Raw genomic sequence first — 16,573 nt, 5'->3', positions numbered from 1 at the left:
GGGACCACGGACCGGCTGAGCCTCTGTGAAAGGCAGGGCACACACACACCTCGCTCTCAGGCGCATGCACGAAGTGGTGGGGGAGCGTGTGTGCGCCCACCAGTGCCAGCATGACCACTCCACTATGCGCAGGAGCGCCTGACACATGCACACCCCTTCACACGGGCACATGCGTGAAGGGGTGGGGGAGCGCTCACGCCAGCGCTGGCACATATGCGTATACGCAAAGCAGCTGTGGGGAGGGGAGCGCATGTGGGAGGGTGCAGGAGGTCTGTCTCCGCAGCCCGGTCCAGCTCAGGCCACGGACCAGCACCAGGCCACAGACCAGGGGTTGACAACCTCTGGTCTAAAGGTTGTCTCACTCATACACACAGGTCCAGTGCCAAAATATTCAACAGGACAAAACAACACAATATGTTTGTTACTTAGTGATGTTCCTTTTAAAAAAAAGTTGCATGTCTCAGTATTTACAGGAAAACATACAAAACAAATAAACTGGAAAAAATTGGTAAAAAAGGTGAAGCTGAGTTTCCACTTCCTACCCCCATTTCAAAAAGCTCAGTGGGAGATTTTTGCCCCAGAAACGTCTTATTTAAAGCCATCCCGCATTCAGCACTGCAAAGCAGGCAGCTTGGCAATTGCCAAAACATACATATATATATTTCAAAATCCACCGCATCTTGGAGACATTACCTTTTAAAGCAATTGGTGTGTTTCTGTTCGTCTCACAGAAAAGTAAATTGCAAACATGCCAGCGAGCTTAATAGTGGGATGAAGGGTCATTGTTTTATCACCTCTGCTGGAAGGAGAAGCAAGCATTTTACCCCAATGATGTTCCATAAGGACTGAGCTTATTGTGATGTGTGTGTGTGTGAGAGAGAGAGAGATTGGGGTGTGTGTGTGTGCGCTTCCATCAGCACAACACTCCTTTTGTTTTTCTAAACTTTTCGGGACTTCTCCCAAGAGCTTCTCCTCTGAGAAAGGCTACCCTCTGCCTCTCAGTTTTACACCTTGAGAGCACTTGGTGCTATCGGCAAGCCTACTTTCAGGCCTCCGACCTCTCTTTTCCTGGCACAGCAACACCCCAGAGACCCCGGGTTATAGTCAGGATGCCGACAGTATCACTACAAGAAATAGCTTTTGAGAGACAACTTCTTTCCTGGCTGTGCAAGTCTGGGACCCTTTCGAACGGTGACTCTCCGTGGATCACGCTGGAGCCTGTGGGTCCCTCCCAGGCCGGCAGCCTTTCTTTTCCAGCTCTGCCCCAGGCGCCTTCAGGGCTTCCCCAGGCTGAGTAGCATATCTGGCTGAATAAGTTAACGGCGGGGTCGCTGAGACCGGACCCACAGTGCAGTCCTTGTCTTGGCCGCCTCCGGGGAGGTGCAGTGTCTGAGGCCGGCTCACGCCCCCAGCATGCTCTCCAAGATGGCCATGAGGTTGTCCAAGCCCCAGAGGTAGCCGTCCTCCCGGTTTCCTTCCACCCAGGGCAGCCGGTGTGTCAGAGTCTTTTTCTCCGGCAGCGGGACCGTCTTGCCAAAGTCGATCATCCAGACCCGGGCCAGACCCGTTTGGTCGTGCACAAAGAGGAGGGAGCTGCCCACCACCTGGAAGTCAAGAAAAGAGTCAGGAGGACAGGATGGAAGGGCTCCCCGTGCAGGGAGACTCTGAATTGATTTCTGGCTGGCTCAGAGGAAGGAGACCCTGCGCAGCTGGGTCGCGCGCCCCTGCTCACATCAGCCGAGCCACTCCGTCAGAAAAGCCTACCTCGTGCACCTTGAAGAACTCCGACTGCTCCAGGGCCGCCCTCACTTCCTGCAGCCGCTCCAAGTAGCTGCTCTGCGGAGAAAGAGAGGGAGAGACTCCCGTCAGGGAACAAGGCTGTGGGGCAGGGAGGAAAGAGGCCCTGGGAAGCCAAGGGGTGGGGAAGGAGCTGAGGGAGAGAGACCCCCACTCTTAAATAAGAGAGTATTATCTGTTTCCCCAGGAATCCCCTGCCAACCAACCACCACACATCTGGTGGGGTTCTTGATTTGAGTCAACGATGTTGGTGTCTTGCATCCCTAAGTCCTACCACGACAGAAAGAAAAAGGCCCTCCCTTTATAGAAGAACATTTATAGAAATGCAGGCATCTTGTCGCTACATTCTGGGTTTTCAGTGAGCTACTAAGCAGGACAAACAGTGGGTTAGGAGAAACACATGCGTTGAATATAGGCAGGCAGAAAGGCACTGGATGGGTCACCGGGAACACAATGGGGTGGAGAGCAGAGGAGAAGTTCAGAGGGGGGGGGGGTATCTCGCATTTATCCACATTCCGCTTGGAGCAAAAGCCGCTGGGCAGAAGCTCCCTCACAGGCTCCGGGGACAGACAGGTGGGGCTCAGCCCCATTCCAGGAAGAGTGTGACGGTGCGGTTGGAGCACCTCTCCGGAAAGGAATCCCTTTCCATTAAGCAGGGCAGCCCAGGCCAAGAGAACACAATGGCAAATTGAGGGTTGTTTTTTTTTGCTACCAGCCCCCTGTCCAAATCCCATAGAGGCACGTATCCCCCCCCCCCGGGGAAAGAAAGCATGCCAATCTGCAGAACGTCGCCGGGCAGAAGGCCAGTCCTCACCAGAATTCTTCTGTCGCCATCCAGAAAGTCCCAGAAGGCCTGGACCACTTGTTCCGGCTGCCGCGTCTTCTTAAAGCTGGTATTGCAGGTCCCGTCAGCTTTCTGGGTGGGAGAAACGGGGAGGAAGAGAAATGGACACGTCAGACAGGCAGTAGCAAAACTGGCCGTGAAGCTGCCTTTGTCTCCCAGGATCTGAGGAAGAGGATGGGGACCAGAGCCGAAGGGGCTTTTCCCCCTAGGGAGCGGCTTTCAGGACCCCCTGGGACTGAGCTTTGTCCTAAGAGGGGGGCCTCCCCCTCGGGCACCCCCTGATCCTTCCTGCGCCTCACCTTGATGCCCTCAATGCGGAACCCGAGGGTGGTGGTGGAGCTGAGCGTCTCCCTCCACTGCATGTACCGTGGCTTCAGGACGCCGCCCTGGGCGTGCTCCTCTGGCGTGGGAGCGGTGGGGTCCACGGCCACCATCTTCTCGTACATGTCCCTCCGCGGGCAAGGCTGCTGCCGGGCCTTCTCCAACTCCTCCTCCAGGTAGGTCCTGATGCATGCGGGCAGAAAAGAACCACCCCGTCAGATGGCGGCAGAGCCACACGCCGGGTCAGTCTAGATGACCCTTCCCCTCCCTCCAGCTGACGAAGAGGTTCTCCGCTAAAGGGAGGGGGGAGGCCTCACCTGACTCCCATTTTGCAGTCCATGATGGAGGGGGCCTCAAACCCCGCCAGCAAATCCTCCATCTGGATGTAGGTTTCTCTCTCGTGCTCCACCAGCCCATAATATGCCGGGACGTACGGCTGCAGAGCATCGCACCCTAAGCGCTCCAGGCACTGTTGCTCACTGGGGCAATACTTCTTCAGGATGTGCCCGAATTCCCCCGCCTTAAAGTTGCCTGAAGGAGAGAAGAGTGGGAGTTACAAGGGGGCACCCCTCAGGCCCCTCCGGAAGATGGCCAAAGGTTCTTTCCCCCCCCCTGACATTTGGTTCCCATTCCTGCAGAGATTCAGTAGGGCAGGGTGGACAACCGTGGGAAGACCAAGCGCCATCTCCAAGTCCCCCTGGACTCTCCTCTGAGGGGGTCCACTTTGATTTCTAAACAGGTGTTGGCAAAAACAAAGGGTGGCAGGAATTGTCCATTGGCTCAGAGGAGAATCGTGGCCCCCTTTTTAAAAACGAAAGTGGTTCCAGGACCCTAAGAACAACTTTGGGGGGGGCAGAGTCAGGGCCACACGTACACCCCCCAAGACAACATTGGAGGTTGCCCCCAGACCGTCGTTACCTGCGTGGCCGGCCAGCTGCACCCACGGGTAGCGTTTTCGGAAGGAGACCACGCAGGGGGACCAGTGCACCATGTTTTTCAGCTTTTTCCAGGATTTGTTCTGTAGAGAGAGAGGCAGAAAGAGTGCTCAGTGAATGAACGGAAAGCTGCTCTCCTCACTCAGAGGAAAACCTGGACCCTTCGGAGGAGCATCCAGAAGTTTAAAATGGGAACAAATGTATTTTTGGAGTGAAGCGGGGTGGAAAGATTTACATGGATACACCTTTGGTAACCTAGTCCTGAGGGTGAAGGTGGCACCGAGGGGGAAGGTTAACTTGTACTGTGTAAGATCATGTACTTTCTGTTAGTTTTGTTACTGTTACTTTCTTTCATTTTAAATCATAATAAAAAAGGGAACAAATACAACAGTTTTGCAAAACAAAACAAACCAGATTTATAACCACCAGAGAACGTGCTGCTTAATCTCGTCCCAAACCTTTCAAAGATGCATTTTGCAGGAAAACAAAAGTGTGTGGTCTTTATTTTTAAAAAATCCTTCATCCAAAATATTTTTTACAAGACTCAATCCCTCCATTAATTGATGATCGACTGGCAATCCAAAGCTGGACCCCCTGGGACAGAAATGTCCAAACGTCAGCCTGGCCGGATGACAAAGCTTGAGGAAATGTAGTTGCGTAAGGTAAGTTGCAATCCTGAGGCTGACTCATCCAGGGCCTCAGCGTCCAGGGCCAAGAAAGAAAGGTTGCTTTCGTGCAAGCTGAAAGCAGACTGAAGCCTCTCTGTTCTGGAATTGGGCACCCATCGGGCGTCCCTGGGATGCTGGTGGACCCCACCCACCCCAGCCGTGTGGGGGATACCGTATTCCTGCATAGTGTTCCTCTATATACTCTCGATACTGCCTTACTCCTAGGAAGACCAAGCACTCTGCTGAGGTGCTCTCTGTGCTGTGCCCTGCCCTGGAAAAGCTACATCTCCTGAGTGCTGAACGAAAACAAGCCAGAGTGACTTATGGGGCCTGTCCGGTTCCCGTCTGTTCTAAGTTTTCACACACACCCCGCAACACCTCCTTCTTCCTCTATTTAATGCACGTGCAACCTTTCATAAAGAATGGCAATATATTGCAGCTTGCCATATAATTTCTTTTGGGGGGGGATTTAAAACACCATAAGTTACAAATATTAAAACAGAATTAAATTCTTGTGTATTGTTAAAATGCTACTGGAATTAAAGCACCATAAAAACCGTGAAATAAATGTAAAATCGGTTAAATCAAACTGATGCACCAGAAACGGCGTTGCGACGAGCGTCTGCAGGGGCCAACCCAGAGGGAGGCTGCCAGGAACAGAAAGGCTGCTTGAGAAGCAGCTATGGCTGAGTCTTCACTGGAGGGCCCGGGGGCTGCGCCCGGCTCTTGGCAGTGAGCATATAAATACTAAAGAGTGTCAAACGAATACCATCCTAACAGAGATAAACAAAAAAGCTCAACATTTTGTTTGGTGGGAGCAGCAGACTCTGACGGAGTTGAGGCAGCCCCCGTTGGCACATCTCAGTCCACCCCTGGGTCTGCACACGGGCAGGTTCTATTGCCGTCCACTGAATTTAAACAGAGCCTGTTCTACCTCTGTATTCAAGCACAGGGGCTGGTGGCTTCCTGCGATGCTCAGTTTGGCTACCAGACGATGCTCAATTTGGCAATACTGGGGTAGACCTTTGCCTTAAAGAGGAGGCCTGTCCTTTTGTTCTGAAAAAGCCTACAGCAAGATAACCTTCCCAAATGCATCATCTAAGCTCCAGAAATGACAAAACCGAGGCTATCGTACTTTGAGAACGTCGCATGAGGACAAGACTCCTTGGGAAAGTCAAGGCTTCTGGAGCAAGCTGAGGGCAGTAGGAAAAGAGGGAGACCAAACATGAGATGGGTCGACTTATTACAGAAACCACAACTTTGAATTTGCAAGGTGAGCAGGACTGCTTAAGAGAGGAACACTTTTCAGAGAGCATTCATTCACAGGGCCCTCCATGCCAGAAACGACTTGATGGCACCTAACAGAGCGCAGAGGGCAATATAACCACCTTGGTGTAAAAGAGGAACAATGGAGATGAGAAAAGCGTTTTGCCATTTTGCACCTCTTGGGATTTAAGTCTCCTCCCTTAACTGGAGCAACAAAAAAAAACCTCTCCCCATTTTGTGCTCGCTCTCAGCTGACAAATGCATCCACGGTGTGCTGGAGGTTTCTCACTTTTCTGGAAAGGCCTCCGCCACCACCCTCACGATCACTAGCAATAAAAAAAAAATGCAGCCTGACTCAAAGTTTCCACTGTGTGCGCTGGTTGGGGTTTTGCTGACAGCCGCAGCTCAAAAGTAGAAACGGAGAGAAAGAGAGAGGAAAAGAGATGAAAAAAAATTTTTAAAGGGGGGAAGCCTAACGGAGTGTCCAAGGCAAATAAAATTCCAGGGGTGCACAGCAGCTTAGAAGCCAAGGCGTCCACCAAGGAAACATGAAAGTTAGCTGAGGATAAGAGGGCCATTGACTAGCACTCTGCCCATGCCCAAAAGCACCCTCCTCCTTTGTTTATTGTTTAACTCAGAAAACACCAGGGTTGGCCATCCTTCATGGCCATCTCCCCCACGCACGCACCACAAACACTGTCTATATCTTAAGTAAGAATTCAAGCAACGGTGTTTCTGGGCACCCCTCGGGTATCGTTTTCCCCCTCTCCATCAAAGACCTCATTGGGAGTCCACAGAGCTGGGATTTGGAGAAGCCTTACTTCCCTGTCGGAACACTTTGGACCCTCGGGACAAGCTTCGCCCCTCCCTTTAAAGCTGACTGAGGGCAGCAGGAGACAAGACGGCGGTTCCGTATCAAGGAGGAGTGCTCCCTGAAAAGGAAAAGACTGACTGACTCTTCTAAGAGGAGTTTGCCTCCACCTGCACTGGGCAAATGGGTTTGCTTTCGTTTTGTAAGGATTCGACTGAGAGAGTCATGCTTTGTTTGCATGCCTGATGTCTCGGGGAAAGTAGCGCTGAAAGATTTACATGCCTCAAGGGATAATATTATAAGAAGAGGATGAAAGCTGTTACCTTAATATGTGATCTGTGGTTTCTTTTCAGGAAAGGGTCCTGTGCTGTCCCTTTACTCCATGGAGAAGCACCGTCCCCGTTATGATTGACCAACGGTCCTTCCCCTCTCCCACCAAGAGCACTACTCTCAACCCGGATCGCTGCCTTGCTCCGGCCCACCTCCGGCTCTGGCACCCTCCTCTCTCTTCATAACACTGGGTCCCAAAGGCCCCTCCCTGCCTCTGCTAACGAGGCAGAGCAGGGGAACGAACCAGGAGGGATCTTCATGGGAAATGAGAACAGCAGAAACGTCAGCGTTTCCACCGGCCACGGCAGGTTCGGGTGCTGGCAGAGCACAGGCTGCGGGCGGTGCCAGGAAGAGCGGGCGCCCCATTTTTCCACCTGTCTTTCCAAAGCCCCACGCCAAGTCCCGAACGCCCTTGCAGCAATAACCAAAGCACCCCAAGATCCTGGGGGGGGGAGAGAAGTCAGAGTTGGGGGCTCTTCCCACTTGGCAACACCACCTCCCTCTGGGAAAGCCCTGCTCTCCAGTTTGGGGAACTGCTCATTGGCTGACCGTCCGGAAACTGGAGTCCTAATTGGGGGGGAGGGGGGTAGGATGGCTGAGCAGAACAGTCCAAAGATGATGTTCAGCAGAGCTGGCAAGTGGAGGGACGGCATTTAATCCGTCCTGGTCCCAGTTCTCACAGCTGCAGGGAGGCTGCCTCTGAGAATGTGCAGAGTACACAATCCATACCACCAAGTAACCACAAACTCTTCCTGCCATGGGAGGGGGGAAGCACTTCCAGACCAGAAGACCCACCTGAACAGACGTCAGACACAACAAAACCACAATATACAGTTCGAATCATCTCAGTGCCACGGAAGTGCGGCTTGCCCACGGACGGCGAGGCCAAAGAGTGTCCCGGCCTCTGTCCAGGCAGGCAGGACAGATGACACTCACTCACTCAAAAAGGAGGAATAAAACACACACACACACATGCAGTCAACTGGCATGCCTGGCCTCCTTCCTGGGCCCAGCCCTGCTCTCCAAACGTGGCCAGCCTGGCCCCAGGAGGGCACCTGCCACCGGGTGAGGCTCCGGCAGTCCCGGGACTCACCCGAAAGGTGCCCGCGTCCAGCTTTCTCATGGCCTTCTCCCAGCCAGCGGCAGCAGAGAAAAGTCCTGGCTCTCCAGCAAGAGGAAGTGTGGGCATAATCATCTCCAAACGTGCCTGGGGCCGCCACGGCTTTTATGGGCTTCTGACGCCACTCCTCCCACCCCCTTACCTCAGCAAAATATTTACGACATGTGACGCCCCTCCCCTCTCCTGAAATTGCAATGGTGGGGAGGGAGGGAGGAAAGGGCAGAACAGCGAGGATGATGATACCAGCAGGTTGCCAGGCAACCGGGAATCTTGCAAGTAATTTTCCATGACCGCAAAACCAGAGAGAATGAGAAAGAGAGAGGCAGGCTTCGTGTGAAGGTGCCAGTCTCTCTTAAAGGGCTCCGCTTTTATGAGGCCAGCGGCCTCCGGGAATAATCTAAAATGCACGCCACCTCCCTTGGCACAGAAGCATACATTCCCCCCCCCCGCACACACACGCTCCCAAAGTGGAACAGCCAGCCATCCAATTAATTTTGAATTTATCAGACTAAAATTTATCACACTGCTAGAACAAAGATAGAAAACCCACCTCTAAGAACCGCTGGATAGAGAGCTAAGGAGTTTAGATATCTGGCTGCAGAGCCAGAGGTTGGGAGTTTGAATCCCCCGCAGTGCCTCCTTGACAAGGGCTGGACTGGATGATCCTAAGGGGTCCCTCCAAACTCTGCAGGTCTAAGATCCTAAACTGGCCAAGTAAGAAATCCGGCTGCCACCTGGCCCCCAAAGAGGAAGCCTTAAAGTCAAGAGAGGAACCAACAAGATCAACTCGCGAGGAGTCACTGGCGGTGGGCCGCTTTGGAAAGGGTGGATAAGGACCCTCAGAGTTGCCTAAATGCCACCCAAAAATGAAGACAGAAATGGCCATACAGCCACTCCATGTTCAGAAAAAAAAACAGTACCTTGGAGGATAAGAAGTGGCAGGAAAGGGGTTCGTGACTGATCTGAAGGTGGCATCAATTTCCAGGAGTGGCCGCTGACTTAATCCTTGTCTGAAAAGAGGAAGCCAGCCGAGGAGCAGAAACAGCCATGGGGGTGGAAGGGCAGGTAGCCCCCACGGGGCACAGTTTGCACACACACACACACACACACACACACACACACACACCACATAACCAAAGCCAAAAGGCCTCTCACCCCCAATTGATTACAGAGTGTTTTTTCGCCCAGAACATTTATTCCGTCACACTTGCAAGAAAAACAAACGCCAGCTCACCTTTCTGATGCATCTTCCTGCATCCGGATGAAATTAATCATTTGGGAAGCAATGACTAAACGGGTCTGCAAGTTGTAAACACCAAGGGATACCTCCAAGGTTAGAGGAAATGTTTGCCTGCCAAGGAAATCAGTGAGTAGACCTCTCTTCCACATGACTTGCTCACTCCCAGAGTTGTGAACTCTCTGGATGACACAGACCTGACACTGTGTCACTCACACAAACACACACGCACACACACACACACACAGTTTGTTTCCAGCGAGTGCTCACAATGAGCGCTCACACAACGCCCAACGTATTCTGAGAGCGGCACAGGAGGAGAAACGAAATATCTTCCCACAGTTTGTCTGACTCGGGTGGCTGTCATGGTTTCACGCCGTCTCACACCTTTCAAGGCTCCTCTTCTTATCTACGTACACATGCAAGGCTGGCCAAATTATAGCACCCTCTACGGTTTTTCCACACACACACACCCAACTCTCTTTTTCCATGCTTGCCCCCCAAAGGGTGACCTGTAACTCCAGCCTCCATGACCCTCCCGCCCCCCAACAGACCCTGCTATTTAACATCCACAAAAATACCCATTTTCCAAAAGTGGATATGGACTTCTAGCCAGTCCTGCTGCCATTATTGTAACTTATTTTATTTTCTATCTTGGCACTCGTCGGGGTGCCTACACCCACCCAAAGTTTCCTGCCCCAACACGTCGGAAAATCTGAACCCAGGGGAGATTTGTGAAAGGTGCCGGGTTTGGTTTTGCTTTTTAGACAGCCCTCGTTACACTTTATGGCGATACCATCCCGCACTCCCGAGGTTTCCAGATTTCCCATCAGGGCCCTCCTCTGAATGCACTCTTTAGCAGAAGGGTGATCCGTATTTCCAAAACAGGAGAGCTTTTTCACGAGGAGCACGCTACCTGTGAAACGCTCTGCTCAAGAAGGTTCCAGTGGCAAGGACACCTCGAATCCCAAGGCTAGGCTCCTCTCTTTGCCCGGGCCTCTCAGACAAAGTTTGCTGTTATCACACTGTTTCTAATCCTGCTGAACTAGGCAAAACATCCCCATGATTGTTTCTTTTTTGATGTGTTTATGCATTTCTGTGGATATATATATATATTTTAACCATCCTGCCCTTCAAGAAGGGTGGTTACAAAAATAATGTAAATAAATAGATAAAAGGAGCCATTGGCACAGGTTGGCCACGTGTTGTGCACATACATTCTTCTTGCTAAATGAAGCAGGAGGGAATATTATGAGCATGTAAAGCAGCAGCACCGCCATGGGGAGAACAAACAGATTTTTTTTTTCTCGCCTTTAGAAGAAGTGCAAGAGAAAGGACAGCCATTCACCTTCTTAGAAGGAATGGGTTCCCACAAAGTGACACCGGGAATTTCAAGAAAATTCCCAATCCTTCGCTGCTGCTGCTGCTGCTTAAGCATGAGATAACAAGCATGACTTAGATCGAGGGGAAAGGCTGCCGCGTCCTTGGGAAAACAGGTCTCGCCAGTCTCATGGAGGTATCGCCCTGCCCACGGAGTGATTCAGTCCAGCAACGAGTCCTAGTTCAGCCCAAGCCCCACTAGACCAGGTTTCAGTCCTGAGTCAAAACACAAGGCCACACAAGGGAAAGCAAAAGAGTGAATCAGACGGAGCTTCCAGCCGCCCTTGAGAAATGGGGATTATTCACTAGAATGGGAAATAAACGATCCCCTTCCTGTTAAAGTGACAATTCTACCTGGAGAGCGGGGAAACATCCGGGAAGTTGCTTACAGATAGAAAGAGGAAAGTTTCCCGCAGGGTCTCTGTGTTTGACAGTTACACAAAAATGGATTTTGGTGGCTTTCTTTTGAAGTTCCCAACTCTGAGAAATATCCGTGCAAATATTTCATGCCTCAACACTTAGAAAAATGCCAGCACAAATTCAAAAGGGAGACCCTCGGGAACAAAATAGGAGAATGAAATATTGCAAATAGGAGCAGAGGTACATTAAGGAAAACATAAGGGTTGAGGAAGGCAGGTTTCACTCTGACAGCACGTTGTTCACAGCGCGCTAATGTGAAAAATTGTTTCCAAACGCGAACCTTTGCTTTCCTGGAACTCGGTGTGCTGGGGAGGGGTGTCCCTCTTGTTTTTTTCTCATTCAAAAGTGCTTTCACTTCACTGGGGGAAAGTATCAGGTAGTCAGATTTCTCTCTTTGTGTTTTCCTGAAGCTCAGGCCTTTGTTACAAAAAAAAAAAACCCTAATATTTTCAAAAACAGGAAAGTGTGACTGTGAACCGGCAAGAACGAGCAAAAGGTCCAGGTTTGAGAAAATGAAGCTATTTTTAACAAGGCCTCCAGTTGTTAAGATGGATGGAAACACTTTGCACATCCCTATAACTCACTGGGTGAAAGGAACAAGTTATTTTGCACGGGGCTGAGGTGGGTGGGAGAGAGAAGCTGAGAAACACAGAAAATACAAAGCAGAATATGGCGAACACCCTAACAAAGGTAAAGACTCAGTGTTTCTTATGCTACCTTTTGGGTGAAATAATTAGATCAAGCCAATAATGCCTTTAAACTATTCAGATGCACATCTTGCATCATCTTTCACGTGACAACTCAGGATGGGGATTCATCAGGGAAACATTCATGCACGCACACACACACACAGGTGTGGCAAACAACTTTCCGTCCTCCATAAAGGGCGGGGAACTGTTCTTGGCTGGAAATCTCAAGCTCAGATTTTCACACAGCCCCAAATCCACGAAGTGGCCTTTGATAATTCCACGCTCACCCTTCCATCCCTTTTGAATCTATTATAATAGAGCTGGGAGGTTATGGGGAGGGATAGACACCAAACCTACAGGAGAGTCATGTTATTTTTATTGTCTATTATTAGGTTACTATGTGTCCACAACATTTTGTTTGATGATGAGACAGAGTGTAGCTCAGTGGTTGAGGTCTCTTTGGCTGTGGAGCCAGAGGCTGGGAGTTCGATTCCGCCTCTGTGCCTCCTTGGCAGGGGATGGACTGGATGACCCCACAGGGTCCCTCCCAGCTCTGCAGTTCAAAGGTGGTTGTTAAAATACCTTGCGTATTAAGCCTTCTCTTGAACCTTTTCAGTGTTGTCAGCTAGCTAAGACTCCTAAGAATCACGACTTGAGGGTGAGGAGGGTGCAACTTAGTTAGGACTGACATGAGCTGAATTCTGGAAAGCCAAAGCATATGGGGAGAGGCTGCAGCCAGAGTTACTAAACGGATAAATTCCAGAAAGCAGCAGAATTAGCAAATCATTCTGTGACAAAGACTGGCAAAGCTTAATGGTGATCAATGAATCCATCACACAAATCTGGATGCCCAGCCGCTACCCAGCCTCAGGCAGCCGACGGCAGTAAAAGCCCATCCACTGGCATCCACTGGGACCAGCAACACCCCCTCCCCGTAAGCTCCACCAATGGAGACTGCTGGACCGCATCTCTTCCTCTGCCACCCCCTCTGCCACAACAAGGCCACTGTTCCTTCAACTCTCCCGCCGTGGGCATTTACAAATAACGGCTGCAAATATTCTTCCATGTTTGCACAAAATGCAAATCAAACGGAAAACTCTCTCATGGCTGAGAAAACAGGCACCCATCCCTGCCTGCTGGGGGTGGCGGGGAGGGGGGGCTCCAACAGTGGATGCCTCGGCCTGTCTGGGCAGATAAGAGGTGAGCCTCTTGCCCCCCCCATCAACGCTTTGCCCCGTCCCTAAAAGTCCAACCAAGAACAGCTGGCTTCCCAGCTCAGATCGGATCTCCCTCGTCCCCCTCTGTAAAAAAAAAAAGGGGGGGCCATCACAGGCCTGTGGGAAAGGCACAATCTCACCAGACCGCCGGTCAGGGGAAAGCAAAGAAAGAGAGTCTTCGGGTGGCGGGGCCTCCAGGCATCGCCAAGCGGAACTGGGAAAGCCTCAGATCCGAACCCTGGAGCACCACCACTGCCAGTCGGAGCGCACCGCGCTAGTCTAGGTGGGCCTAAGTTCTGCTTTGGGATAAGGCACCTCCTGCCCTCGGTTCCTGGGCCGCCAGAGCGCTGACTTGGTTATCTTGCGGAGGGCTACCGCTCTATCCGTGCTGCACCTTATTTATTTATTTATTTATTTTATTTTATTTTATTTAATTTATATCCCGCCTATCTAGTCGCGGTGGACTACTCTAGGCGGCCAAACGAACAAAACCTGCCCACAAATTATGACCATACAGGTGTATTTTCTTTTCTGTGCATCACCTTGAGTGGAACATATTACAGCGCATGCCAGCCCAAAAATCCGACTCTGGGAGGGCAACGGAACAAAATTACAGCTCAAAACACGGAGTGTTCCCCCCCTGCCCCCTCCCTGTCTGAGAGACACCCAACCTGACCTGAGCAGCCCTCAGGAAAATGGAACAGCAAACTCCTTGTAGATCAGACCGGGTGGCTTTGGACTACAATCCCTATCAGCCCCGACCAGCAAAACCCAGGGGGCAATGGGCCCTGTAGTCCAATAACACTGGAAGGCCTGCCTTTTGCTGGCCAAGAAGGAAAGGAGGCCTGCTTAGAAAAACAACAGGAGTCGAGATAAAGTGGCAGGACTTGAACCTCGGACAGTTGGGGGGGGGCTTGTTTGGGTAGGGCCCCGGAAATGGCCAAGCGTGTTTCTCCAAGTGAGCCAGCTGAGTCCCACTCAAGTGTTAAAATCTGTGTGTGTGGGGGGGGAGAACATGGGATTTTAGGCAAAACCTGCCCCCCTCGAGGTGTTTAAAGTAAGCCATGCGGATTCCTGAGCGATACGTTGAGGACCGCGCGTGGAAAGTTTCTTTCTTTCACCAAATGCAAGAAAGACGTCTAGGGCGGTGTGGGGACCTGGGGGGGGCGGAGGAGCTTCCCCCCCTCTCCTCCCCCTGCCAGGCTCTCCCCGGATCGGGCCGACAGGTGGCCAGCCCCCCCCCCCCCGGGGCCGGGGCGAGCGCGTGCGGGGCTGCGGCGAGAAACCCCCTTGCCCTCCGCCGGCCCCGATCCCAGCCAAGGCCCCGCCGGTCGGGGGGGGGGAGGGGCGGGCAGGGAGGATTACTCGCGAGGAAGACCGCGCCAAGCAGGCGTCCGGCTCAGCCCGTGCGCCCTGGCGCTAGCCCACCGCCCCCCGGGGCGACCCCCCCCCCCCGCCCGGCGCCCGGGGCGCTTACCTGGCCGGCGGCCTCCTCCCCGGCGCCGCTGGAGCCCTGGCCGGCCGGAGCCCCTCCCGCGGCCGCTGCCTCCAGGCGCATCGCCTCTCTCTCGACCCCGGCGGCGGCGGCGGCGGCGCGCACCCGGCTCTGCCTGCCCGGCGCGCTCCGCCCCGCGAGGTGGGGCCGGGGCTCCGGGGGAGGAGAAGCGAGCGGGCGGGCGGGTCCCTCGGGCCGGCTTGGTCCGTGCGCCCTGGGCGCAAAGACGCGCCTCGGAGCCGCCGACCTCCCGGGGCTGCTGGCCGCGGCTCCCCGCCTGGCGTCGCAGATTCTTTTTTTTTTTAAGTGAAGTTCGTCTCTTCTCCTTTCTTCCAGAAAAAGAGCGCCCCTGAGCTTGTCTAGAGCGCCTTCTCTTCCACGCCAGGGCTGGGGAATGTTCCTTGGAGGGACAGTGTCTACCGCTGGCTGGGGGATGCTGGGAGATGTAGTGGAACAGGTCACTTTGGAACCGCCCCCCGGGATCCACCTACCCCCCATGCCTTGCCATGCCCCCTGAGCAGGTTTGCCGGCGGCCCCCCAGGGACAAGTAGGGCGACTTGCCAGCGTCTGGGCAATGCCTGAGGCCCCAAAGAGCTTTGGGAGCCCCCCCTCTTGCCCTGATCCAGACCTCAGGTCATTCTTAACCAAGCAGAGGGGCCCATTCGATATAGACCTGTGGCCTCTTGTTTGTGCCATCACGAACTCCTGACCGGTGCCCCTTCTCGTGTTTTCAAGGTAGGGGAGATATTCAAGAAGTGGTTTTATCGGTGCGACACTCCTGTGAGTGTCCATGGCCAAGCAGAGACTTGAACCCAGGTCTGGTGAGTTCCGCTCCTCCCCGGACACTGGAGCTCCGTCAGAGAGCTTGACCCTTTGGCCTTCTCAGCCTGGCCTCCTTCACGGGGGTCTTTTATCATGTGGACAAAGGGGGGGGGGAAGGAGTCTTGCAAGGCTGCTTTGAGCTGGGGGAGGGGGATACAAGTATCACAAACAAATAAATGCTGCTTTTGAGCCTGGTTTGTGACCCCAGGGTTCCTTCAGGCCTGTGCTTGTTGTCCCCCCCCCCAGAGAACAGGCCACCAGACTAGCATGGCCTTTGACCAAATTAAAGTGACAGGGCTCTTCCAACATTCCTGTGCACCTGTCTGATCCAGACTGGCAAGACCTGGGTTCAAATCTGCTCAAGCTCCACCCAGCCACGAACCCCCCTGCCTGACCTGGAAGCTCCGTCCAGCGTTCAGCCTTTCCTCTTGGAAGCTTTGGAGGCTCTCCAGCCACTGCCACTTCTCCCAACCTCAGAAACTTGCCTCTCTCTTTTGTGCTACAAGTCCCCAAATCCCCAGCCAACATGGGAGATGTAGTCCCACCCAGCCGCTCTGTGCTTTCCCCTGCTACATCAAAACAACTCCCGAGTGCGTCACACAGCCTGGGAGAGGATGATCTTGCGCTTCTCCTCCCAAGACCTCCGTGCCCTGCCGGTTTCAGGGGCACCTCTTCAGCAAACCCTGCCTTTGTCTCTCCCCCCCCCCCACCCAACCGCATGGTGACATTTGGAAGAGAAACAGACACTCTTTTGTCTTTGAAGAGGGCTCAGCTGGGGAGCCAAACATGCTTAGCAGTTTCCCCATATGACATTTTCAGACGGGTATTTGAGCACACCATCAAGTTTAGCATGTGCATTTTCTGCCCAGAAAACACAATGAGGAAGGAACGGGTCATTGATCTGGGGGGGCAGAGGGGGGGGGGGAAGGAAGAGGGGACCGATGATGACATCAGGGGTTTCCTCTCTCCAAGATCACGTTTTAGCCATTTCAAAGCTCCGTGTACCAAGTGACAGATTCTGACGCAAGGGGGAAGGGGAAGAAACAGGATGTGCTCTGTGATGAGGGAAGATGCCAGCCACCTTCGCAAGAGGAGATGGAGCAGCAGGAGCAGCAGCTGGGGGAGCCAGGAAAGGAAGACAGGCTGTCCAGCAGTTGGACCCTGGCGCTGGATACTCTCCCGGAGAACCCGAAAGCCAAATCGCAGCTGCCAGAGTCCCAG

General features: G+C 53.0%; 1 protein-coding gene across 3 annotated transcripts; it reads right to left on the bottom strand.

Annotated features, from left to right (window-relative positions):
- Positions 1-415: 415 nt before the first annotated feature.
- On the bottom strand, positions 416-15,043 carry ITPKC (inositol-trisphosphate 3-kinase C). Of its 3 annotated transcripts, none has more exons than XM_078379876.1 (7): positions 14,513-15,043; positions 3,881-3,980; positions 3,280-3,493; positions 2,941-3,145; positions 2,612-2,713; positions 1,765-1,831; positions 416-1,604 (listed from the first exon to the last, which is right to left on the bottom strand). In XM_078379876.1, exons 1-7 carry the CDS (start codon positions 15,026-15,028, stop codon positions 1,207-1,209), a joined length of 1,602 nt encoding a protein of 533 aa, XP_078236002.1. In that variant the 5' UTR covers positions 15,029-15,043; the 3' UTR covers positions 416-1,206. The 3 variants fall into 3 exon arrangements, with proteins under 3 accessions (XP_078236002.1, XP_072836093.2, XP_078236003.1); XM_072979992.2 differs by lacking the exon at positions 14,513-15,043 and adding an exon at positions 8,066-8,232; XM_078379877.1 differs by having other exon boundaries at positions 1,257-1,604; positions 1,765-1,836.
- Between the last annotated feature and the right edge of the window lie 1,530 nt (positions 15,044-16,573).

This window comes from Pogona vitticeps, chromosome 9 (genome assembly GCF_051106095.1).
Source record: "Pogona vitticeps strain Pit_001003342236 chromosome 9, PviZW2.1, whole genome shotgun sequence".
Lineage (NCBI taxonomy): Eukaryota > Metazoa > Chordata > Lepidosauria > Squamata > Agamidae > Pogona > Pogona vitticeps.
The sequence above is the reverse complement of the archived record's forward strand: the minus strand, read 5'-3'. Positions and strand labels throughout refer to the sequence as shown.

Bases quoted from the DNA above. Each gene is read 5' to 3' on its own strand.
- ITPKC (XM_078379876.1), bottom strand. From the start codon at position 15,028: ATGGGGGGTAGGTGGATCCCGGGGGGCGGTTCCAAAGTGACCTGTTCC. The intron at 3,146-3,279 runs GTGAGGCCTCCC...CGCATGCATCAG, and splicing joins GACTGCAAAATGGGAGTCAG to GACCTACCTGGAGGAGGAGT. The intron at 1,832-2,611 runs GTGAGGACTGGC...TCCGCAGAGCAG, and splicing joins ATGGCGACAGAAGAATTCTG to CTACTTGGAGCGGCTGCAGG.